This window comes from Plasmodium berghei (assembly GCF_900002375.2).
Source record: "Plasmodium berghei ANKA genome assembly, chromosome: 14".
Lineage (NCBI taxonomy): Eukaryota > Apicomplexa > Aconoidasida > Haemosporida > Plasmodiidae > Plasmodium > Plasmodium berghei.
This window is the reverse complement of record NC_036172.2, coordinates 633738-660752: the sequence shown is the minus strand read 5'-3', so window position 1 is coordinate 660752 and position 27015 is coordinate 633738. Positions and strand designations below refer to the sequence as shown.

The 27015-nt window shown below is 23.2% G+C and overlaps 9 protein-coding genes across 9 annotated transcripts; 5 read left to right on the top strand and 4 right to left on the bottom strand.

The window, feature by feature from the left end:
- Positions 1–980: 980 nt before the first annotated feature.
- PBANKA_1416500 (conserved protein, unknown function) lies at positions 981–1553 on the top strand (the record flags this gene model as incomplete). The annotated part of the gene is made up of 1 exon (XM_034567495.1): positions 981–1553. The coding sequence occupies one exon, from the start codon at positions 981–983 to the stop codon at positions 1551–1553; it is 573 nt and encodes a 190-aa protein (XP_034423987.1).
- Positions 1554–2701: 1148 nt separating this feature from the next.
- Positions 2702–5437, top strand: PBANKA_1416400 (nucleolar complex protein 4, putative; the record flags this gene model as incomplete). Its single annotated transcript, XM_034567494.1, has 1 exon — positions 2702–5437. The coding sequence occupies one exon, from the start codon at positions 2702–2704 to the stop codon at positions 5435–5437; it is 2736 nt and encodes a 911-aa protein (XP_034423986.1).
- Positions 5438–5958: 521 nt separating this feature from the next.
- On the bottom strand, positions 5959–7049 carry PBANKA_1416300 (40S ribosomal protein S19, putative; the record flags this gene model as incomplete). The annotated part of the gene is made up of 2 exons (XM_034567493.1): positions 5959–6393; positions 7047–7049. The coding sequence occupies 2 exons, from the start codon at positions 7047–7049 to the stop codon at positions 5959–5961; spliced, it is 438 nt and encodes a 145-aa protein (XP_034423985.1).
- A 1565-nt stretch (positions 7050–8614) lies between these two features.
- PBANKA_1416200 (conserved Plasmodium protein, unknown function) lies at positions 8615–9094 on the top strand (the record flags this gene model as incomplete). Its single annotated transcript, XM_034567492.1, has 1 exon — positions 8615–9094. One exon carries the CDS (start codon positions 8615–8617, stop codon positions 9092–9094), a length of 480 nt encoding a protein of 159 aa, XP_034423984.1.
- A 438-nt stretch (positions 9095–9532) lies between these two features.
- On the bottom strand, positions 9533–12148 carry PBANKA_1416100 (conserved Plasmodium protein, unknown function; the record flags this gene model as incomplete). The annotated part of the gene is made up of 7 exons (XM_034567491.1): positions 9533–9616; positions 9724–9785; positions 9877–9997; positions 10198–10273; positions 10357–10395; positions 10500–10631; positions 10827–12148. 7 exons carry the CDS (start codon positions 12146–12148, stop codon positions 9533–9535), a joined length of 1836 nt encoding a protein of 611 aa, XP_034423983.1.
- A 670-nt stretch (positions 12149–12818) lies between these two features.
- Positions 12819–13094, top strand: PBANKA_1416000 (conserved protein, unknown function; the record flags this gene model as incomplete). Its single annotated transcript, XM_034567490.1, has 1 exon — positions 12819–13094. The coding sequence occupies one exon, from the start codon at positions 12819–12821 to the stop codon at positions 13092–13094; it is 276 nt and encodes a 91-aa protein (XP_034423982.1).
- A 784-nt stretch (positions 13095–13878) lies between these two features.
- PBANKA_1415900 (zinc finger protein, putative) lies at positions 13879–14376 on the bottom strand (the record flags this gene model as incomplete). The annotated part of the gene is made up of 1 exon (XM_034567489.1): positions 13879–14376. The coding sequence occupies one exon, from the start codon at positions 14374–14376 to the stop codon at positions 13879–13881; it is 498 nt and encodes a 165-aa protein (XP_034423981.1).
- A 1031-nt stretch (positions 14377–15407) lies between these two features.
- PBANKA_1415800 (conserved Plasmodium protein, unknown function) lies at positions 15408–16865 on the top strand (the record flags this gene model as incomplete). The annotated part of the gene is made up of 5 exons (XM_034567488.1): positions 15408–15422; positions 15573–15620; positions 15787–15852; positions 15974–16046; positions 16216–16865. 5 exons carry the CDS (start codon positions 15408–15410, stop codon positions 16863–16865), a joined length of 852 nt encoding a protein of 283 aa, XP_034423980.1.
- An 875-nt stretch (positions 16866–17740) lies between these two features.
- On the bottom strand, positions 17741–25204 carry PBANKA_1415700 (AP2 domain transcription factor AP2-G3, putative; the record flags this gene model as incomplete). The annotated part of the gene is made up of 1 exon (XM_034567487.1): positions 17741–25204. The coding sequence occupies one exon, from the start codon at positions 25202–25204 to the stop codon at positions 17741–17743; it is 7464 nt and encodes a 2487-aa protein (XP_034423979.1).
- Between the last annotated feature and the right edge of the window lie 1811 nt (positions 25205–27015).

Below are 27015 nucleotides of genomic sequence, written 5' to 3'. Positions count from 1 at the left end.
TATTATTATTTTTTATTTAATTTTAGTTTTTGTGATTTAACATTGTATAATTAGAAATATATTTATAAATTATTAAAATGTATGAGGATGCACATATGAATTTCGACGGTTAAATATAATACTATACATAGCATGTCTACGAAAATATTTTGTTGTTTTATTTTTATATGAATTATTCTCATGACTTTAAAGGCATTGCTCGTTTCATGACATCTTCAACGAGTTTCTTTCAATACGTATATACCTAAACATTGAAGCAAATAAATAAGTATACATATATGTATACGTGTTTATGTTAATAAATTTAGTTAATACACAATTTTCCCCTTTAAAAAGAAGGCATTAATATCCAAAAATTACAAATATATTTTAGAAAATTTTACATGGAAGAAAAAACAAGGGTATTTTCCCCCTCATATAACTTTTGTTATACATATTGAAAATGTTATGATATATACAACAATAACATTAGAATGATACCATCATATAATATTTTTCTTTCATTTTATTCATTTTTTATGTTCTACACATTTGAAAATTATAGATTTGTTCGTGAAATTTTTCAGTAAAATAAATTTAAATTTTCGTTATAAATATTTTACCGTTTTGCAAAATTGCCATTTTAATGTTTAGTGTTTAGTGTTTAGTGTTTCTATGCTTCAAGATTTTGTGTGTGTTAAGTTTTTATTTTTTATTTTACATATTTTCTGTAGAATTTTCTTTACATTTTTAGATATATATACACCTACATCTAATATACACTATAAACATGCCCGAATATTTTCATTTATATCCCTACGAAACGAATACAAAATATACAAAGTGAGATATAATATATAACTAGAAGAATACGTCATCACTTAACTCAAGATATAGATTTACGCAAATATTGATAAATTAGAAAATATAAATCTGCGAAAGGAAATAAACTTAGAGACATATACACGTATGTCTATATGTAATATTTGCTAATTCAGAAAATGGGTTCATCAAAATGTTTATCGACAAGAGTAACTTCGTTTATTTTATATTTAATACCGTTGATATACTCAGCCCTAATTATATTATTTGGGACAGTTGAATATAAGAATAATAATCCATGCAACTTAGTATTTTTATGTATGTTTTATGGAGTAGTAATTATTGTAATATGTTTGGTTGGATGTTGGGGAGTCATAAAAGAAAATGCTACTTCAGTTAGATCGACACTAATATTATTAATTGTAAATAATATTATCATGTCTATGCTAATAACATTCTTGCTAATAGATACATTAAAATATCCCCATATTGCTATTATTCATAAAGCTTCAAAATTATTACAATTTATAGTAGAAGAAAAAAAAGTTGGACTAATTTTTTGCTCTGTAATTTATGCATTGATATTTTTTTCTTTTTGTTTTATGTGGAATGTTGGGGACTATTTGGCACAACTGGATGCAAATATGTGCTTAGACGATATAAAAAATTCCCATGATCGCATACAAAACAATAAAAAAAAATATTCTAAAAAGATTAGTAAAGATGAAAGCGAATTTTTGATAAAGGTGTAAGCATAAATCAGTATCATAATATAAAAGAGACTTAGGAATAAATAATTTTAGTAAGATCACCAGTCTAAATATATATATAAACGCATATGAACTAATAAGGGCGCTTTTAACTACCCACAAATATAATATTTTTAAAGTTTGAAAATATTTTCCCCACTAACATGATATATTCATGTGGTGATTCGTAAAGTTTTACTTTATACACATTTTATTTTTATATATTTGATTGCCATTGATACTAAGATTTGATCAATTAATCAAATTATTTTATTTCGTCTTATAATATGTTTATATATATTTTTTTTTCTTTTTATTATATTTCCAATACAATTTTAAAGCATATGTATTTATTACTTGATATATATGCGACTTGATATTTTTGTACAATTTTCAAAGATTTTTACACTTAAAATTATATTTTAATTTGTTTCGCCATTTAAATACCACTTTTGTTTGCATATATATGTATTATGAGCATATGTATATATACCTATCAAATATAATACTTATTCCCCTTTTTTTTAAACACTATTTTAATCATAAAAAACAAGTTAATTTTTTTTTTGCCCTTTATACTAATATTTTTCATGAAAATTTTAAAAATTGAATATATGTTAGTCTATCTATTTTATGGCATAAAAAATAATTTTAATTGTGGTAGTTATTATATCCAAATGGGAAAAAACAACATTATTATATCACTAGTATATAGATCAATTGATGCGTCTTTATTTTTATTTCATTTCTATTTTAGTTTTTTTAATATAAAAAAATAATAATTTTTTTATTCATAATAAAAAAAAAATGCGCATGCCTGCCTATGTATAATACAAAATCTTAAAATGAAGTTATTACATGGGCATAAAAAAAAAATGCTATAAATAAAATATTATAGTAAAAAAGAAACATATAATAAAATATAGAATAAAAAAATCGTAATGGTGTTTGAAAAGAAAAAGAACAGAATAGCAATTTTGTTATATAAAATAGTTCGGAATACAACAGGTGAGGGAATAAAAAACAAAATAAATTTTCTATTATTTGCATTTTTTCATACTTCCAGGAAAATGTTTTAACATAAAAATTTTAACTGATAAATATTTTACATTTTATATATTTATTTTTTCAAAATAAAAAAAACGAGCAAAATGAAGAAAGGAGAAAAGTCCAATTGCTCGAATAATTCCAATTCGTCTGCTACGATAATAAAGGAGATTTGTGATTTGTTTAATAATTTGCAAAATGAAAAATGTAAAAAAAGTATATTAAATAATTTGACAAAACTTTTTGTACTAATATATAACGAAAGAATTAAAAGAAAATTATTATATTCTGAAAATGAAGCAAATAAAGAAGATGATACAAAATTAAAACAAATTTTTAAAAAGGATTATATTATCTTAGTAATAAAAAATAAGACATATACAAAATATGAAGAATGGTTAAATGAATCTTTCGAAAAATTTTTAAATCTGCTCTTTCAATTAATAGGGGATAATGATGAAGTTTTTTTTAAAAAAGGTTTATCCTTGTTATTTGGGAGTTTACAAATGGAAGCAAAAATATACGAATCGATAATTTCAAACTCAGCTGATGAATTTGATAGCCATAATAAAGATGATATTGTTGGGAACGATAAAGTTTCTACTAATGATATTACCAATCAATATATAAATAAAAGTGGTTATGTACTTTACAAAAATGATTATCGAGGTACTAACTACAAAAAAAATAATAGTAGTAGAATGAATTATAAAAATAGTCAAGAAGAGACATCATCAAAACACGCATTCCCTATTAAATTGTTTAAAAATATTATTTTAAAATTATTAAAAGTTGGGACCATAAACATAGAAAATATAAAATATATTTGTCGATCTTATGTATGCTTTTATTTCGATTTAAACTATTTTTTCTTGGGGATTTTTAAGCATTTTTATCTTAAATCAATAGTGGGAAATTCAAAGGAGGAGGAAATATCAAAGGGAGTAGAGGGGAAATTGAACATGCCGACGGCCAAAAAAGTGCAATGTGCTGGGACGACAAATTTGTTTATTTATACTGTTTTAATAAATTCGATTAAACCCAGAAAAAAGGTACAAATTTTCCATGTCAAAAAGTCAGAATTTATGAAAAAATCAAAAATCGATGATTTATTCTTAGATTTTAACTCTGATGAGGATGATAATTTTAGGCAAAAAAGAAAAAATAAGTTTTTATATAACGAAAAAAAAAAAAAAAAAAAAAATGATATGAATAATTATAGCAATAAAAATGAACTAAAAAGGCTTTATAATTATAATAGTGATGATAGTATCATAATACATTCGTCATCGGATTCTAATGCATCTGATACAGATGATGCAAATAACCCAGAATTAGAATTTTTAAATAATAATAAGTTAATTGAAAATTATAAAAGTGAAAATTCTTTTGAAGATTTTTCTGATTATTCAGAAGGAAAAAGTGATTTAAAAAAAATAAAAAAGATTGAATCAATAGAAAATAAAATAAAAGATAGAACAAATAATTTTTTTATAAAAAATTTCTATATTGAAAATAAAATATATGCAAGACTCTATTCATGCAGTTGGTTTGATTTTATAGCAAATTTTCATCATAACCAAACTATGATTTTACAAATACTACAAGCCATTCCATTATTTGTCTTTCCATATACTAATAATCCATATTATTATATTGATTATTTTAATTATTCTTTTTATTCTTCTTCGAATGTATATGTATCATTGGCGGCTCTCCCCGGTATTTTTTATATATTGACAGAGTTGAATGTTGGTGATATGGTGCAAAATGAAAGCGAGAGCTTGGGGTCAAGTAAACGGGCGAAACATAATGAGGACAAAGACAATGAAGAAAATGAGGGAGAAAATGAAGGCCCCTTAGAAGAGCAACCAGGAGGCGAAATGAGATCCAATGAAAATGAGAGTGATGTTAATTCTGAGGAAGATGATCAGAATGATCATGAAAGTGATGAAGGAAGCGATAGAGAAACGAAATTAAATGATCGTATGTACACAGATTATTACAAGAGATTATATGAACTAATAGTGCCTGCAAGTTTTTATTATGATGGAACAAAATTTTTAAAAATATTATATTCATCAATAAAAAACAAAATGATACCAGTACATTATGTCTTATCCTTTTTAAAAAAGCTACTTCGAGTTGGATGCTTAACATCGTTTAATATTTCTATAAATATATTAAGTGTGGTATATGATATATTAAATTATTTTAAAGATGAATTACACAATTCTATGTTTGTTTCTGGATCTGTTTTTATGAACATGGTAATAAAAAACGATTTTTTTTGTTATGAAAATTTAGAACAAAATTTTGATAAAGATCTAATTATTGAAATGATGAAAACGAATAGCGAGTTGCTAAAGGATGAAAATGAATTTGCATCAGAGCTGAGCATTATCAAAAAGAAAAATAACTTCGAAAATTTCAACGACGCAGCAAATGGGGGAAATGTGAAAATTAAAAATAGTGAAGACACAAAAATGGAGAATAATTTATTTAGTATAAGCTGTTGTTTACCAGATAAGTATCAGAGGAATATGAACACATTAACCAAAAAAGAGTTATATATGGCAAATAATATTTTTTATGAAATAATTTTACTGAACAATCATTTATGTGATAATTTAAGATATTATTCAAATGTTTATCATTACAATTTCAGTGATAGGTCTAACAAACCTCATGAGTTTTATAATGATCCAAACAAAATAAATTGGCAAGAAGAAGAATCTCTTTTTTCATTCTTAAAAACTTTGTTAAGTTTCAAAAAAAAAAGAGACACAGATATATTACCGTGTGCTAAGCAAAAGGAATTTTCTACGATTTTTATATGACTTTAAGTGGCATATTTATATACTTAAGGAATCAATACAATCACTAATGTGTTTTATGCATACTACTATGTGCATAGGAATTCAGAGAGGACATCCCCTTTTGTTCATTTTCCTTTCACACTGTTATATTTGTTTATATAATTATTTTCAATTTTTCATAACTTTATATTTGTATACGTGTTTATATTAAATGGAAAAAATATTCTTTTTTTTATGTAAAATTATTTTTATTTATTTGAATGCATTCAAAAATTCAAGTAAAAAAATTACATTAACTCAATAATTAATATATATATAAAACATATATGCATCTTAATAAAAAAAAATAGAATAAGCATCATAATAGAAATATATATCCATGCACATACGCATGGGTATATTTTTTTCGCAATATATTTTCTGTTTAGGCGCGAGATAATTTAAAATGCTGGTATTCGTATCTATTATTGTTCTTAAATATTACCCAAAAGTTATTTACAAACATAAGCAATGAGACAGTTTTTTATGTATATATAAATTATTTATTTCAATGGAATAAAACGAGATGAATGTGTAGCACCAATACCAGGTTTTCCATGTCTAGTGTGCTTATAAGTAATTGAAAATTCTCCTAAATAATATCCAATCATTTCTGGTTTGATTTCAACATTAGTATATTGTTTGCCATTATGTACAGCTACAATTGATCCTACCATTTCTGGTATGATTGTCATGTTTCTTAAATGGGTTGGTATAGGTTTTGGTTTTTCTCCAATTTCACATTCTTTTTTTGCTTTTCTTAATTTTTTTAAAAGAGATTTAGCTTTTTTGTCAATTCCTCTTCTAAACTTTCTTCTTTGTCTTGCTGGTAAAAGTTTTACAAGTTCTTCTTGATTTAATTCAAGCAATTTATCAAGCTCAATACCTCTATAGTGGAAGGTACGAAAGGTTCTCTTTTTGGGTTTATTTGCGTCCTCCTATATAATAAGAAAAATCCAGAACAAATTAAAATAAATAAAATCATATAAAAATGGCCAAATAATATATCCATGCTCTATATCATTTAATGTAATACGTATATTTAGTGGAAATAAAAAAATAATTAACTGCCAAAAATAATATGCAAAGAACGCAATATATCCATTCCCTCATACAAATTTATGTAATGTTTTATATGTGCCTATGCAAGAATGTATGAATATGTACGAACATATTAAAACTGCATATGTTTATTTTTATGTGATAAATAGGGGTCGTATGCATACTATGCAATATATATACATAACAAAATAGCCATATTTACATTCCATTTACAAGGGGTAAAAAATTAATAAAAATAAATAGTATAATAAAAATGAGAATAAAAACTTAATAAATGGCTATAAACCGCGGTATTATATGGACATGAATATTTTTCCACTAAGCGGATAAGCCAATTTCCCCCATGAGTTAATTTGCATATATTTATTTAAATAATATACAATATACATATATAAGTTATGATATAAAACAAAAAAATTACATAATCACGCATAAATAATGTGAAAACTATACCAAGATAAAAATACAAATGATTCATATAAGAAACATATATATGCGAAAATTGTAATTATAAAAAAAGTTATCTTACCATTATTATTCAAAGATTTTATTTATTTTATAAAATGATAATGCTAAGGTTATAAATATAAATATTTTTATTCTATTTATTTTTATATTTTTCTTAAATATGTTTTATGCTTAAAATAAATTTAATTAAAATAAAACATTAATAAAGTTCCAAGTTTTTTTAAAGATAAATTATTTGAAAAAAATTAAAAAGTTGCGGGATTCGTTCGCTATCATATAGCAATTGTGCTTATTATTATCATATAAAATACATATGAGTTATTTTGGTGGTTTGGCATAAATATTCTATATGGATATAATATTTTCAAATATTTAATGAAATTTATGTATATAAATATAATGCAATTATATAATAAATTTGTATATACTTTGTATGCCCTTATAATTTTGTATTGTTTCTTTTCGTGTGAAATAAATTATTTTTTATTTTTTTTATAATATTATTGCGGAATACACTTTGGCTCGTTTACAGTTTACAAATATATAATATATGTTTTCCTGAGGGTATATGTATACCTATAATTATATATATATATATATATAATATTAATGTATGATGAATTACTATATTATATATATACCTATTTTGTAAATATCCGCAAAAAAATTAATACGTTTTTTACCACTTTTTATGGGCAATTAACTTCAATGAATGTATGGCTATGCATAGGGTAATATAAGGAAGCTGCTACATTATATTATATGCCTACAGTAGTAAAAAAAAAAATAGTTTGAGGTTACGGTTCGCACTATTATATAGGGAAGCAAATAATTAAATGAAAATAAATAAAATATAGTACATATAAATATGTTATATAATTAATATAGAAGAAAATTTCCTTACGTTTTTTTATAATTGCCAACGGTATAAATAAATATATGATTATTATTACAGAAATAAAGGTGGTATTTTTAGGGGCATATATAATAGTGCATATTTAAGAAAAAAATATATAAGAATTGTAATCATATAAAACTAAAATAATATCGATAAAATAAAGTGCTTGCGTTTTTTTCTTTTTTAATTTTTCCTATATTTATATGTATATATTGTTTATTTTTTTTTATAATTTTATTTAGTAGTGGGAAAAAATAAAAATAAAATAAAAGTAACTAATTAAAATCATAATGGCTAAATAAATAGCACATCATATATGAAATATTATAATGTTTTACAAAAAAAATTAAAAAAGGTTCTACTTTTGTATAGAAGAGAGGAAAAAAAAAATTAGGTAACAAATTCAAGTGAATATTAATATTCTCACTTTATGAATAGACACATTCTGAGCAATTTTATATTTAATTACTTTTTTTAATTGCTTACCTTTTTAACAGTATTTTAAAACAACTCTATTGTTTTATTTAATTTTTTTTAAATTATAAGTGGTAAGACGCAGTAGTAATAAATACGTTCCTCAAATATATTTTTTATATTTGTAAATTTGTTTCGCCTTACGAAAATAAAATTTATCTTTATTACACTTGGTAATATATATGTGACTTATACATGTATACATGCACACGAATACCTATATATAAAAATATATTTGTAGTAAAACCACAAACAAAATGATAGAATCAGAATACGATAAAGCATCAAAGGAAACTAATAAATTTGAAAAAATATATTCTAGTGATGAAGATGTAGAAAAATATAATATGATATCATTAAGAGACTTTAATATATGTTACAAAAATAAACTAGAAAAATTAAATACAATTAAAAATATTGATAACAATAAGAAAATACTAAAATTAGTTTTAGAAGATGTTAATCTTGATCCTAAAGAAGTTATGGAAAAGGTTGTTAAGTTGTTAAAAAATAAAACATCGTTATATACTATTATTGAAATAAATAATCAAAAATACAAGCTAAAATATACTGAAGTAGAACCAGATGATAATATTTTATTTACTGAAAACGTTCATAATATTGCCAATTGTAAATATGCATATATAGGAATTTTAAAAATTTCAAAATATTTAGAAAATAGCACATTTCAAGAATCATTTCTCCAATCATGGCAAAATATCCCAATGGATTTTTGATCCCCCCCAAAAATATTTAAACTGATTATTTAGTATATATAAATAAGTATTAAAATTTTTTTTTTAACTATTTTCATTTTATTTAATACTTACAGTGATATATAATCGTAATAAGACATATAGTCAATTGTACTGTTATTATCATTGTAAATTTCATATTTTTTTTGTTATAACAATTTTCAAAAGTTTGAAAATATTGTTATTTTTTTTTTTGTGTTTCATAAATATGTGTTAACATCATTTAAGATGATATTATTTAAAATTTTAAATATGTGTAAATTCAATGAAAATAAATTCGGAAAATATGTTTTTGTATTTATTTTTTACTTATGTACATACTTATATGCATAAAATTAGCATTTTTTTATAAACTTAAAAAATAAAATTAAAAAGTTGTACATATAAACATAATTAATGACAAAAAAATATATTATCAATTTAATCAATGACATAAGAATCCGGTAAAAACAGCACATAAGAGTCTTCACTGAAACTGGAATCGTCTAATGAACCATTAAGGTCCTATGTGAAAAATTAGGCAAAAATATGCATGTTTGTGTAATGTGTAGGTGTTTAGTGCATGTAATAACCAATAGTTTGATGCAAACACAAGAAAAAATTGTTTTTACATTTGCTAAAGGGAATTTAACATCTATCTGAAATCCATCTTCCAGACCTAATTCCTCATTATCTTAAAAGAAACAAATTGCACATAAATATATATATTTTTTAAGGTATAATATTATTACTATATATATATATTATTTTAAATAGTTCGTTACCAAACGAAAGACTTTTATCACATAAATCTCCATCAAAAAAAATTTTTATATTTTCAATGTCTTCTTTAGGAAGCTTAAAAGAGTGACCAAGATTTTTCGCTAGATCTCCAAATGTTTTATTCTATAAGTATAAAATAAGACCAATACAATCAAAGGGATAAAAAAAAATTGCATATATATATTTATTTACATATTTAGAGGATTATATGATAGCCCAATATTTGGACAACATATTCGGCTATATGCTCTCCATCATATTTTCATATAACAGAAATAATGCTACATAAATTTTTAAAAAGTAGCAATGAGGATAAAATATACCTTGTTTATAAGAACATTGTCCAAGCTCTTGTTTTTAATTTCCTTTCCATTTGTCCCTATGATTTTAACTTTTAACCTGCATATAAATAGAATTTTATTAGAATGTGGAAATGAAGAAATTATAAAAGTAATTTTTTTGCTCTTATTTTATTTTCTTACTTAATTTTTTCCGTTCCACATAATTTCTGAAGGGTAATACTACTCAAAATTCAAAAAGGGGAAAACAAAGAATGTGAATACACTTTTTTTTTATTTTGTATTTTCTAAGAATTATAATACCATTATAGCCTATATTGTAATACCTTTCTCTACTAATGTAATCCCTATTTTTTTTAATAAAATTTGCAAATTTGTCATTATAGTTTACTTTTTTTATTGTATCTTTTTCTGGGTTATATAGTTTTTCCAACTGATGAACTATTTTTTCTATTGAACTATAAGAATAAAAAAAAAATATTAAATATTATGAAAAAAATATAGATGATCGAATTAATTATTTTGTTATTTGTTTGAAGACTTTTCTATTCAGTATGCATATTAAATTTTCACATATATGTATGATTTTCTTTCAAGCTATAAAAAGCATACATATATGTGAAAATTTATTAAAAATATTGAAGCAGACTTACTAGTTTAATTCTCCATTGTCGAATACTTGCTTTCTCAAATTTTTCGAATTTTGAAAATGAAGCCTTTTATCAATAGTTTCATTTTCTATAGATGGTATATGTTGGTCATTTTTATAACTAAATAAAGATATGTCTAATTCATATTTATTTGTTCCTCTTTCTTGTACATTTTTTGAATTATATTTATTAATTTTTTTTAAGTTATACATTTTCTTTTTTCCATTTATTGTATTTATAAATACTGGGTAAAATATATTTTTATCTTTGTCTTGATATTTAAAATATATATAATTATAAAATGGTGATTTATCTTTTATACAATTTTCTTTAACAAAATAATCTGCAATTTCCTTCGCTTCATCTATGTTTTTTTTTTTTTCGCTTGTGTATTTTTTCGTTGAATTATCATTGTATATGTTTATGCAATCGGTTTCTTCGTAAGTCAGTATTTCATCTCCCTTAATAATCTTCAAAAAATCTTTATCTTTTTTAAAATGCTTATATTCATTTAAAACGTTAGTATAATAAAAAATATTATCATATTGATCTTCATACCAATCAAAAGATGTTGATGAACAATCACTACATGAATACATTTGATGTGTAACAAAAGAATTGTCTTTATATTTATGCTTAGCAAATGCTTCTCTATTTTTATTTATTCTTTTGATTTTTTCCTTTTGGACAAAACTGTTTAATGAAATTATGCTAGACGATGAGCAAGACTGTTCACTCAAATAGTTTTGTTCATTTTCTTCTTCATTTTCTGTTTGTTTGGTGTCATTTGGGTAGTCACTTTTGTTTCTCTTATCATTGCCGTTGTTGTGGTCTGCGGATTTATTTCTTTGTGTAAAAGTTTTTTTTTTTTGATCATTTATTATATTATAATAATTTTTAAAACTTTTATCAAAATTTTCATTGTTAATTATTATAGCATTGCCTTTAGTTGTGTATCCTACAATTGCCTTTTTCTGTAATTTATACATATCCAAACTTGTGTGTATTTTATTATTATTTTTTTCTTTTAAATATTCTTGAAAAAAATTTCCTTTTGCTTTATTTTTCTCAAAACAGTTTTCATCATTATCACCATTTATCTCATTTTTTTTATCTAATTTTTTAAGATAATTATTATAATCGGTTATTTTTTTATTAATACCATCAAGTATATCATGATATCTTTCCCCCCCATTGACATATTCTTCGCATTTTTTTTTACACGATATTTTTTCATTTATATACAATTTTGATTTTTCAAGTTCAGATAAAATATAACTTATTAATTCCTTTTTCGTTTCCGTTTTATTCATTTTGAATAGCATACTAGAGAATTGCTAGTTGTGTGTCAATTAACCTAGTGTAGCACACCAATTGGCATTATTATATAATTTTATTATTATATTTATTTTTTTTATATATTCTTCTGTATTACTTTTTCTTTCATTTTATTTTTTTTGATCGCCCCCCTTTTATTTTAGCTATTTAAAATGTGACTAATTTTTTGTACAAAATTGAAATAACATTTTGCAAGGGTTGATATCAGTAGCCTATTGAAAAGGTCGGCATATTGTACATAGAAATGCTACAGGTATTTTCCAAAAAAAAATTATAAAAAAAAAAAAAAATATGCAAAATTAAAATAAACAAAAAATACATTATATGTATGTATTGGGGAGTAAATACCGTAAAAGAAAATAACGATTTTCAGGGTTTTAATGGGCAAATAATGAAAAAAAATGAATTAAGTTGTCAAAGAGCATTTCGGCATAGTACACTATTATAATATAATGAACACATTTTTTTGAATTAGCCAAAACAAAATCACTAAGGATTATTATCCAGTTTTATAAGAAAAAATATAATATATATATATATATATATTTAGTGAATATAATTAAAAAATACAAATATTATTGCCAATTTATTATTTTTTGTGCTATTTTGTATTTCGCATTAATATTTCCATTGGTCTTTTCGTTCTTATTACCAAATATGGGATTCTTTTATAGTGGATTTCATAAGCCAAGCACAAATGACATAAAAAATAAGAGAATTAAAATAATGTACGTTTTAGGTCTTTTTATTTTACCATCATTCGTAACATATATAGGAAGTAACTATCATATTTTGAGTTTTTTTATTGATACTTTTAAACCTGTCGAGGTGCCAAAAGAAGTGGATTTTGAAATCATTAGGAACATATATCACGGAAAAAAACCATCATCAAAAAGTTCAGACTATGATGAAAACACGAATGTTTGGAAATGAAACTAAAACAAAATAAAAATTTGGAATATGCACTTAGATATATTGTGTTATCCTTTAAGTTATTTTTTTTTAAGATATAAAAATTCAAGTATATTGAAGGAAATGAAAGTTTTATTATCTTTAAAACGTTACCCAATTTTGAGAATTAAAAAAATGATGTATATTAATTTATGTTTGCCTTTAAACATTTGATTGCTTATATCCTCATTTTTTATATTTTCATGTTTGAATGTATAATATAGACACCCAATGTAGGAATATTACAAATACCTGTATATCACCGTTATATTTTTTTGTATATATTTTCGCCATTTATTTATTTTTACATATAAAATATGATTTATTCTATTTTTAAAATAATTATAGACAAAATACCAACAATTAATATATGAATATAAATGAAAAAGGTTATCAGATCATTAAAAATCGTTTAATTATATGGCTTCAATTTTTATTGACATATATATGTGTTGTAGACATGTAGATGAATGCATGGGTATAGAATTGCATTTAATAGATAATACTGTAGAAAAATGCATTCATAAATTAAAACCCATCAAAGTATTAAAAAAATATATATATGTATATTGTAACTATAATGTGAATACTTAATTGTGTTTTCTTTTAATGCAAATAAGAATTCGGCTGCAATATTTGAATATAATTAATATTTTAAAAATAAATGGTTCCCACAAATAATTCATATCATTCAGAATCCAATATGACGTGCTAGTTATAACACAAGTGTTATTTGTTAGATTGTTTTTTTTATAATTTTTAATAATTATGTTTTATAGCATATTTTTTTTTGTGTACATTTTCTCGCTGGTTGTATTCTTGAGGATGGTTGTCTTTCTCTTTTATCACCCCTTTTTCGTTCTTTAGTTTTATTTTTAGTATTTTTTTGTTTATCATCTGAAGAATTTTCTTCATTTTTGAGGGATTTATTACTATCTATACCTGTTAAAAATACGCTTTTTGATTCAGATTCATTTTTATTATTTGTCAATTCTACAGAAGGCATAAAACCTCCCCCTTCTACAGTTGAAATTTTGACTTTTTTTTCACTTTCATTTATTTTTGTATCTTGCTCATTTTCATTAGTATTTACTTTTTGAGCATTACTATCTTTATTATCGTTAACAATATTGCTAGTTGTTTCATTACTGTCATTTGTTTTATTAGTATTATTGGTGGATCTTTTTTGCATACAACATTCACACTCTTCTGCATCATTTGAGTTTACAACTAAACATGATTCACATCTCCAGGTATTATCCATCTTTATTAAATGTGTTTAAAAAAGGGGAAATTAAAGATTAATAAATTGTTTGTTAATAAAAAAAAATAACTTCAAAAATATATATTTGCTTCTCAATTTGTGACTCGCTTTTTGCGTTTTTTTTTGCGGCGTGGTTATCTATATACACACATAAAAATATACTTTTTTTAAAGAGGTGATATTTCACAGTGATGTTTCAAATTAATGCTTTTATAATGTAATATTAATTTTAAAGAAAATATAAACTATATGTTTCCTACTTAAATGAAAGTACAATTTGTTTATTTATTTTATTTTTATTTTATTGTGTTGACAAAATAATATTAAGAGGATAAGATAATATATACCTTACATGTTCTGGTCACTTTCCCTGACTCAACTATTTGTGTTTTAATTATATTGAAGCATTGACACATATAAATGTTTATTTAATTTCTGGGTTATATGTTAATATATTTAATTAGTATGTATGTATGTATATATATAAATAGTTCAAAAAATAAAAAAAATATATATTTGGTTGACTGGTGATACCTTTATGTATATAGTGCCTTTTTATTGCAATATAAAATCATACTACATTTGATGCATTTATATTTATGAGATGTTCTAATTATTTTGGCTGTTTTTAACCCAAACTACAAATATGCTTATATCTATTAAAATTTTGGGGAAAAATACGCTCCAAAAATGTAAAAATTAATAAAAAATTTTTTCAAAAGTTGAGAAGTGAAGGTAATATATAAAAGATCTTTATTCATAATTTGTATTTTCAACAAAAAAACGTAATATATTTCATACCACATATATATATACCCGTTTTGGATATTGTAATTTTTTTAAATTGTAGAAAAGGCAACCTTTAAGATATTTTCAAACAGTTTGAAACTGCGAGAAAATAAAATTAAGGATTTATAACTGAGAAGCATATAAAAATAAAAAGTATGCTTATCTTTTGGGATATCTATTTGTATAACCCATATATATAAGCAAATTCATTTATTTAAATCTTATTTTCAAAATTTTCCTTTATGAATTACTCAGAGGTGCGTATCAATAAAAATATAATCATTGCTTCGTTAAAAATATTATGATATTCCTTTTTTTTATATCCTATATATTGTTTATCTATATCTTACTTTATATAAGTTTTCATTATGTCGTTTTTATTTTTTTTTACTATCCACTATTTTTAGTTAGACGACGATGAAGATTTATATGAGGGGTTAGAGGGGAATAATCTGGTAAGAAATGCTAAGAATAGCTATAAATGATATGGAATCATTACGCGAACATAAAAATAAACTGTTAACTATATAGATATGAAGATCTATCTATGCAGACTATCCTTGTATAGTTTATTTTTTATATTTGTGAATTTTCCATTTTTCTTTTCACCACTATTTATAGGAATTTGTTGAAAAAACAGTAGAAAAAAAAAAAGAAACTGAAATAGTTACCCCTAAGCTTAAAGAGGTTAAATAAAATGGATAATTTCATTAGTCTGTCACTAAATGGCTATGCGTGCATATTTGTAGATACATTTACTCCAACGTCAATTATATTATTTGACCATGTTGTTTATTTTTCTTTGTAGCAATCATTTGAAAAATCACGAAAAAGTTTATACAAAAAGTTAAGCGGTGCAAAAGAAATATATACAAAAAAAGGTAGTTTTCTTTTTCCCTTTTTTAATATATTATAATTAATTTCAATTAATTATATCAATAAATAAATATTTGTTTATGTATATTGTATATATGCATGAAATCGCGTATCTTATAAGTCGTGCTATCACTTTTAGTTCTTTATATATTTTTCATAATTCTTATTAAACAGATCCTTGTTTATTTTTCGGAGCGCCCCAAACGAATGAAGAAAAAGACGAGCTGGGAGAGTATGAAGGAAAATTTTTACTTTTAGTAAATTTATTGTATTTTATAAATGATATGGTAATAAGAAAACATTGTGAAAATATTGGAAAGGTTAAAAGAGTTGTAATTTTAGAAGATGAACATTACTGCAAATCCTTGGGGATATGCTTAATAGAATTTTATTATTTAGATAATAGTCAAAATTATGTAGCATATATAAAAGAAAAATTAAAAGCTGATGTTAAAACTGTAGACGCACACTTGGAAGAACAAATTAAAAACGATGAGATATATAATTATGGTGGTTATTTAAATAGTAGTATTATAGAATTGATAAAAAGAAATAACTCTGAATATATAAACACAAATGAAAATGTCCATGATGTTTTAAACAAATCTATGAGTTTAAATAGGCATCCATTATTTACTTGGTTTAATACAAGTTTAAAAGATGTCCTAAATAGCTATGTTAAATCCGAAATAAAAAAAAAAAAAAAATATAGCAATGATTTTTTAGAAAAAAAGTACGAAACAAATTCAGATTCCGACGAAGATATATCTACACATATACTTGATTATGTTGCTAAAAAAAATAAAATGACTCTTCCTAAATAGGATGAGAAAAATACTAAATTGTATTATTTTGTGATACAAAGATAGATATATGTGTTTGAAAAGAAGTAGGAAAATGAAACGAACGCAGAAAATTGGTGTATAGATTTTTTCAATTCCCTTTTTTATATTTATAGTTATGCATCCTATTTATATAACCATTTGTTGCCATAATTTTCTTTTATTTATTTTATTTCGTCTTTTTCCTGTTTTTTTTGTTGTGCTAAGTATAAAATAACATTATTTTTTTAAAATCGTGTTTTTTTAAACCCGTAAAGATATTCGGAATGATGAAAATTGAATATTTTTGTTTCTTTTTAGAGATAAAAACTGAAAATATATATGTATTCGACAGAGAGAAAAAACAGAATGAAGTAATAATCATAAAATTATGAAATGATAAAATGTGAATAAAATCAACTTAAACTTTAAAAACTTCGTAAAATCGGAAAAAATAATAATAAAGGAAAATAAAAATGGTGCACATATATAGCCATTCATGATTTATGATTTCTTCTATATATTGAAAAATTGCAACATTTATTTTAAAATCAAAGGTTATTAAAATAAACCTATAATCACAGGGTCAGATATAAATGGAATTAAACATTTTCATTATGTGATTTGACATCAGTAAAAAAAAGGAAAAGCATAAAAAAGAGCATCAACTCATTTTATTATTATGACTAATATGGTAACATTATTACTTTCTCAATTGTGACATAATAATATAAATATATTTCATTAGTACTTTGAAATAAAGTTTATTGCAATGTGCACTTTCTTTTTCTTGTACAAGTACTAATTTTAATAATTAATAATTATTACATGTTTTGTATTAACCAAAAAATGAAAAAGTTAAGTTTTTTTGAGGTAGATTACATTTCCATCTGGCTTATATATGCAGTATTATTCGTAGGAATATTATATGCATTATCGCTAATATTATTAGTATTATTATTACGGCTATTATATAAGGTTCCATTATTATCTCCCGTATGTTGAACATTTTCATGATCATTGTTAGGATTCATTGCATTTTGCATAATGTCCATATTATGTTTATAATTAAAAAGTTGTGTATTCAAAAAAGATATATCATTTTTTTGATCTTCTTCTATACATATTTGTTCATTTACAATAACAGAAGATGGTAAACTGGTTAAATTCATATAAGGTATATTCATATCAACATTAAAGCCATTTTGAAGTAATATATTATTCCCTTTTTCGATAATATTACTATTATTACTATCTATATGTTTATTATGTGTAGAATAATTAGGATCATAAAATAAATCATTTTTTGAATAAAAATTATCGTATTCATTTCTTATTAAATATGGGATATTGCTCATCCTTGTTCTATCAATATCAGTTAATTCAGAAATATGCACATTTTTATATTCTTTATTTATATTGACATAATTGGGAGTGTTTTCATTGCTAGAAAGGTTATTACTCATATCATTAATATTATCCATATTTTTTGTATTACGTAATCCATTTTTTGTATCTGCAATTACTGGATAACCATTATTATGCCCTTTTTCACTTGTGGGTATTATTTTCGAAAAATTATTTTTGCTATCATAATGATTTCCAAAAGAATATTGTGGAAAAGCATGAATAATATGACCTTTATCATTATTTTTAACATGCTCTGTATATTGCTTATATTGTGAATGATCAATTTGATTTTTATCTAAATCATTACAATAATCTCTGCTTTTATTAATTTCATCCATATTAGTAGTTTCATGGGTTTCATTAAAAGCATCATCATTTATATCACTTTCAAGTTCATTGGTGTCATTAATCAAAATATCGTTCCCAGTATTCATATGTAATACATTTCTGATAAAATTTGCTTTATTTCCTTCATAATAGCTTGTATCAATTTTACTATCATTAATATTTTGTTCATGATTCAGTTCGCATATTAAATGATCATTGGGGTAACTTCTTTGAGGGCTACCAATTGTGGATGCATCAGTGGGTTCATGAATAGTAGAAATAGATGCAATTGTAAGGTTATTTTTATTACCAATATTATAGGGTATAAATTTTTTAGAATTGGCATTTTCAGATGTTATAGAAAAATCCTGATAAGAGTTATTATGTTTTAACGAATTATTATTAAATGATGTCTGCTTGGTATAGTCATGAAATTGTAATTCTTTTGATGTGACATTATTTATCTGAGGTATTTTATTACAAATCCCATTAATAACAGTACTTGGGTATGAACTTAATGATTCAACTTTTTTTGTATGTTTATGATTTTCATTAGTATCTTCACCATCATTTTCCTCGCAGTTATTATTAATATTACCATCTATTTGATAATTTCCAGAATTGTTGCAATTATATTCATAATTATTATTAGAATTTAGTCCAATATTATTCACATTATTTGGATTTTCATATGTATAATAATTTTTAAAAAAAAAATTTGATTGACCAGAATGATTATTATTAGGAATATTGCAATCTATATCTTTAGGCAAATCATCTGGGTCACATATTTCATTTTTATCATTATTCTTGTTATTTATATTTTCTTCATTGTTATAAATTTTTTTAATAGATGCTGTTGAAGTGGATATAGTTGCTGCATCATCATTTGTTGTATTTTCTTGATCATTTTTCACATTCAAAGAATTCACATTATATGAATCATTTTGTTGTTCTTCATCACCATGGTTTTGATTATTCGTTTTAAATATGAGTGTATTTTCTCCCTTTTCAGTTATGTTTTTTTTTAAATCCTCTTTAAATTCTACTTGATTATTTGATTTGCAACTGATTGTGTCATTTAATTTTTTGATAATTTCATTTTTAACATGAGCTAATAATCCTATGTTGGTACTACCATTATCCGGTATATTTGAATCATTAGTATTTTTCTTATTTTTATTCATTTCGTTTGTTACCTCATTATTTTGCAACTCTCCACAATTCAATAAGCCATTGTTACTATTCCCATCACTTTTGGTGATATCATTTGTTTTTTCCTTAACACTTAATATGTCGTTTTTATCCACGCCTTGTATCATAATATTGCTAATATCTTCATAGCTTGTTTTTACTTTTTTATTATTTACATCAGCATAATTATCATATGTTCTTTCAGTTGTATGTTTTTTAGATTTACTGTGAATTTCTTTTTCTAATTTTTCTGAGATCAAATTATTATTATCATCATTATCATCATCCTGATTCGAAATATCTACATTATCAACATTATTCGTATTTGTGTTTCGATCTTCAATGGGTTCAAAATTTTGATTAATATTGGTTAGTTTATTTCCCCCTTTATTAACAGCCAAATCGTTCGAAGTATTATTCTTCAAACAATTTCCTTTCATATAATATTCTTTTAACATTTTTAATAATAATAATTTATCATTAAAATTTAATGTATTTATTTGATGAATATTATTAATATAATTATCATTTTGATTATTAATAGTGACCTCATTTTCGATAAATTGTATGTTTATTTTTTCATTTGTGTTTTTTATTATTTTCATATTTTTCTTATTTAATCTTTCGATTAGCAATATCATGTTTTTTAATTTTTCATTAATGTTATTATCATTTACATTATTTGTTACTACATTTGGATCATAAAACTCTTTATCATTTTTTTCCGAAGCGTTTTCATCATTCTTAATGGTAGCGTTACTACTTTCTTCATTCTGAATCAGCATCTGTTCATTTGAATTAACTTCATCATTTATTTGTAGTAGCAAATTCTCTCCTTTTCCTGTTTGGTCATTATTTGTATTACTAGGTTCTGATGAATAAGAATTTGTATTATTTATACTTTCCAAAGTATTTTGAATATTGTTTTCACATGCTTCAGTATTCTCGTTGTCATTTTTTAAATTGCTATTATTATTGGTATTATTCGCAAATTTATTCGAAGTAATATCATTATTATTGGTTACCATATTTGGACATTTTCCAAACTGAATTGTATTATTTTGATTGTCCTTTAATTCGTTGGTTAAATTAGAATATGGTATTTCGATGTTCATTGTATTTTCCGGTACTTCGTAAATTTTATCTTTTTTTTCCTCTGATAATGAATTTCCATTCATATTAAAATTATAACTGTCGCTAGGATTATTTATGTTATTATTTATATTGTGAGCATACTGCTCCATTTGAATATTTCCAGTCTCTTTAATGTAGTTATTTATATTTGTTTTTTCTTCTAAACAACTTTGCTTATCATCAACTTCACTACTACTATTACTGTTTTTATCAGTATTGTCGTCACCATTCTCTATATTTGTATTAATAGTAGGATTTTCATTTTGATTAATATCCCTTGAAAGAGTATGTAAATTATTTTCTGTTTTATTGTGACCGTTCATATAATTATTAAATTCAGTTGTATTGGACGTAACCTTAGCCAATAATTTATAGTTTTCCTCAGTCATATATCTACTAAATTTTTTTGTATAATTTTCATCCTCTGACTCATTATATAATTCATCGGTTTTGTTGGCACTACTTTCGCTTCCATTGTGGCATAAATTATTTTCATAAGGTATAAATTTATCTGTATAATCTTCTCCAGTATCATTAAAATATTCCATATTTTGAGTTTCATCTTTTTCTTGTTTTGTTTTATCTTTATTTGTTAATTTTTTAGAGTATGATCTTTTATTTTCGGGATTTTTATTTGTTTTTTTTTGCATGCATTTAACAGCTTTTATTCGTGCATAAATTGCTAAATATTTTGCTTGTGCTTTACCAAATTTCTTGATAGGAAAATATTGTCTTTTTTGATTTCCATTTTGACTCCAACTAGCTACCCATCGTCGCCCTGACTTGTCAAAACGAACTCCTTTAATTTTAGGGATAATTAGCATATTCAAATTATTCATGTCATTAGCTATATCACTATCTATATCATTGCTATTGTCAGTACATACGTTTGGATTGCTTCTTATATTATTATTTTTACTGTTGTAATTATTTTCGTAATATTTTTTTAATGGCATATAATTGTTATGCATATTATTATCACACAATGCAGGTAATGATTTATTTGCATTTCTACTATTACTATGAACCATATTATTATTATTATCAACTAAATAACTGTTCGCATTATAACCATTCCCCATACTTATAGATGATTTATTCTCTTCAGAACCCATATGCCTAGAGTTTAATACCCATTGAGTATAGTCATTATTGTTTTTATTACCATATCCGTTATATATATTGTTATCTCTGTTTATATTATTATTACTTCCGCTGGAGGTGCAAATATTGACATCATATGGTTGGTTAGTTAAATAATCATAAGTATTTTCACTATTTATATTTTTATTTGTATTGCTATAATATTTTGTGTTGGTATTTTTCATATTATTCATGCTACTAATATAATGAGTATCATGTTCATCATTAGCCATGACATTCATATTATTATAATTTTTAGAATTATTACTGAGTCTATTATTTTTTTGATTATTTAAATTTAATAAGAAAGCTATATTATCAATATTTTCATTTTTTATATTATAATTTGGTAAATTATTTGATTCAAAAGTTTTATCATATAACTGATTATATATACTTCCTGACACAGAATTTTTATTAGTATTTTTGCAAATTCTATATGTCCCTTCTTTTGTCTCAATATTTTTGTTATGATAAAATATTATATTATTATTCATTTTTCTATAATTAGTTCCATTATTATTGTTGCTGCATTTAGTAGCACTCATAGCATCGCTATTATTTCCATCATTATACAATAGTTGTGTATTCTCTATATTCTCAATTTGTGTAGAATTTTTATATTCCTTAGGATTGGTTATTAATATATTGTTCACAACGTTGATAGAATATTTTTCCAAATGGCCCATATTAATATTCGAATCCTTCATATTTATGTTATTTAAACTGTTGTAATTATAATTATTTAGTTTGTCTGTACTGTTACTTATATTAATAAGTGAAGTTATACTCCCATTGTTATTAAGGATATTACAGGATTCATTTAAATTGTAATTATCTAAAACATAATTAGAAGGATTATTGCTTTTAGAAGGTATATAATTATTATTGCTATTATTACTTATGCTGTTAATACTAAGTTTGTCATTTTTTTGATATTTATTATATTTAACATTTTGGGTATTTATATTATCATCGTCTTTTCGTATATATGTTATTTCTACACCTTGCGAATTTAGCCCATTTAATTTGTTTTCATAATCTTGGGCGTTTCTACTATTTTCTATATTATTACACATATCTGTATCAGAATAAATAAAATTTTTATTTTCTGAATATTGTTTATAATTTCCCACAGTTTGATATGAACGCATTGCTATTTCATTATTTTTCGGAATAGAATTGCTATACTTTTTATTGCTACCATTACTATTTTCCCTACTTATATGCCCATTAATATTAGTATTACCAGAAAATTTGTTAACTATTCCGTTTAAACCTGGATTGTTATATTGGTTAAATAAATCAGAATCATTTATACTGTCCAGATTGGCGATACTTCCTCCAGAATCCCTAGCATCGAAAGCATTATTGTTAGAATTTCTTTGGCTGATATTTTCATATCTATAATTAGTTTTGTTATAATAGTCATCAGATACTGTATCAATATCTAAGTCATTTTCAGTATTGCATTCATTATCATCTTGTTCAAAATTACTTAAAAACGAAGTATCATATTTTGTAGTAATATTTGAATTTATCATATCACAATTTTGTGTAGTAACATTAAACATATAGTTATTATTACCAATAGTTTTATTACTAATAGTATTATCATCATAAATACTACTAGTTGCAATAGTTGGATTACTACTATCAATATTGATACTAGTATTTGTACATCGGCTTGTATTTTTCCCATTAATAGTATCATTTGCATAACATTGGTCTACAGTTAAATAATTATTATTCATATATATATTATTATTTGAATCAAATCTACCTTTTTCATTATCTGTGAATAAAATCATGTGATCAGTATTATTTTTTATGTTATATTTATAAAGAACAGTATCAACATTGTTATTTACATTGTCGTTAATATTATTATCTCCAGTATTACTATTCATAATTGTACCATTACTATTGTTGATCATTATATTAACTGTATTATTATTACTATTAGTAACAGTATTATTACAAATATTACTGTCACTATTATTTCCCAAATTACTATCACTATCTTCACCAATAGGATTATTACAATTATTATTATAATATGTATTGTAATTCCATCCATGTATGTTTCTATCTTCATTCCTATAATTATCATTATATTCACCAGAGCTGTTTGGATAATTATGATTATTAAAACTATTTTCCTCGTAGTTGTTATTATCAGAGTTATTGGTATTATATCTTGGATCTTCCAAAGAATGAATCATATTATTTCGCAATAAATAATTTTCTTTAATATTATTACTATTACTACTATTTCTACTTATTCCGTTATCCAGATAATTTGTAGTGCCATTTGGGAGTCTCATATTAAAATTATGATTTACATATTCATAATATTGATTATTATTAGTACTATCTTCATTAGACATATTTTGTCCATATACAAATGAATTATTATATTGTTGAAAATTATTACTACTATTATTTTTATTTTTTATATCGTTACATTGATCATTAAAATTTGCACTATTATTATTGCTTGCAGGGAAATTATTTTTAGTGATATCACCTATATTACCATTATTAATAATACTGTTGAGACATTTGGTATAGTTGTTTTCTCCTGATATATGGTCATTATTACATTCTGTATATATTTTATGATATTTTGAATTATTTGGATAATTATAATTTTTATTCGTTTCATTTAACATATGAATATTTGTATTTTCAATTTTATTCGTATTATTATACATATTAATATTATAATCACAATTATCTTTATTTATATAGTTTCTGTAGTTTCCAATATTAATAGTAGAATTACTATACATTTTTTCACGATATTTTTCACTATCACAATTATACTCATGTATTTCAGAATTGTTCATATTATTTTTATGATCTATCAAAATACGTTTTTTATAATATCTCTGCGAGTCTTTTATTTTGTTATTATAATAATTATTTTGTAGTATATTTGAATTTAAGCATAAATTGCTATTTGTTAGTTCATTATTTTCGTGTACACCTGAATAATTATTATTATACGAGTTTATTTGGCTATTATTATAATTGGTATTATGTTCGTTATTTAACTTACAATTCATATTTTCATTTTCTATACATTTCATTTCGTCATTAATTTGGGGATAATTCCCACGGTTATTCATTTTTTATTTTCCACAATATGATTAATATTAATTTGTTATAGGGCGTGAATGAAATTTGTTTATTTAATTTATAAATATATTTATTATATTAATCGATGTGTTTATGTATAAATGCATAAAGAATCAATAGTAACGATGTTTTAAATAAAACATGTAATGCACATGCTTCTAAGTTTGTTATATTGATTGTACGATTCTTAGGATATGGTGCTTCTTATCTATAAAATTATTAAATTCAGAGACAATAAAATCGAAGGATAAAACTGAATTGGTACTCTAAATGCGTTTTTTCTATGTATATATATGTGCTTAATTTCTCAATTATTTTTAATTTATAAAATTTGAAAGCTTATAATATGAATTATTTGTTAAATTTGTAGAAAAAGAAAGGTCTTTTCACATCTTTATATATACATACGTATATATAAATACACATATATATGTGAAAATATATATGAACGGTAAATATGTATGTATTCCGAATTAAAATGCTATGACGGTAAAAATATGAAATTTGTGTATATATAAAAAGATAAGATATATAAAGATAGAAAGAAATAAAAAATGATTGCTGACATACTATATATTGTGTTCTATAAATAACATATATATACATGTACTACTTAATTTATATAAATGATATGCAAGTTAATATGTACATACATACGCATGCATATAACTATATACGTAGATATATAATACGTGATACACCCACATATTTATATTCCTACGAATACATATGCATAACACATATTGTTTAATGTTAAATAAATTGAAATGTCGTTATATTATTCAAAAAAACAAGCAAGAATGAAATACATATGTAAATTTAGGTGTATATATATATACAATATATTTGTTTAATATTTAATTTAAATAATACTTATAAAACAAATGCCACATAACAATAGGAAAAATAAAAGTTTAGTAACCCTGATGCTTTAAAGGGTGTATAAAAATAAATTTAATATGAATATTAAAAGCGATTTTGTATCCTTCATAAAAAAAGAGAAGGAATACAATAATATATATATAATATATATATATATATATATACATTATTTGTTATATACTAATTATATGGAAACAATAAACGTCAAATACGAAATTAAAGCGTCAAAAAAACGAACATTTCAAGAACTATAAATTTATTAAGCTATAGAATAATACAAAAAAATCAATATTCGATATGCCCAAGGCAATATATATAACAATACTCTTTTAAGTGAAATAAGCCCATATGCATATAAAAGTACGATATGTATTATATAAAAATAATACGGTATGGATATAAAATGATGCATGGAGAAAATACAGTATCCTTTCCATAAAATGCATAAGTAAATTATTGCTTTTGAAAAATATTTTTATGCATATAAAGTTAAAGTATTATAGAGATGGGGAAAAGTCTATTCACTTCTTACACTTTCGCAATAAAGCGAATATATCATCAAAGAAAAATAAAAAATGTATATATGCCCAAAATATTAACTAGAATAAATTATAATTCAAATTATGAATTATATATAATTAATGTGAAAAAAAATATGTGTATATACATATAAACTTATAATTTTATGCACGATCTGTAATATATATATAATCAAAATTAATTACGGTACATAAAATATAGCAAAATACACGATTAACACACTATATATTTTATTGGATAGTATTGCGTACATTTATCCTACAGTATATGAGCCATCATAAATAGATAAAAATATTTGTATGGGTACATAAGCAACACAACATGCTTTACACAAAATAAATATTATAAAATAACTTATGAGCATATATTTCTTTAAAAT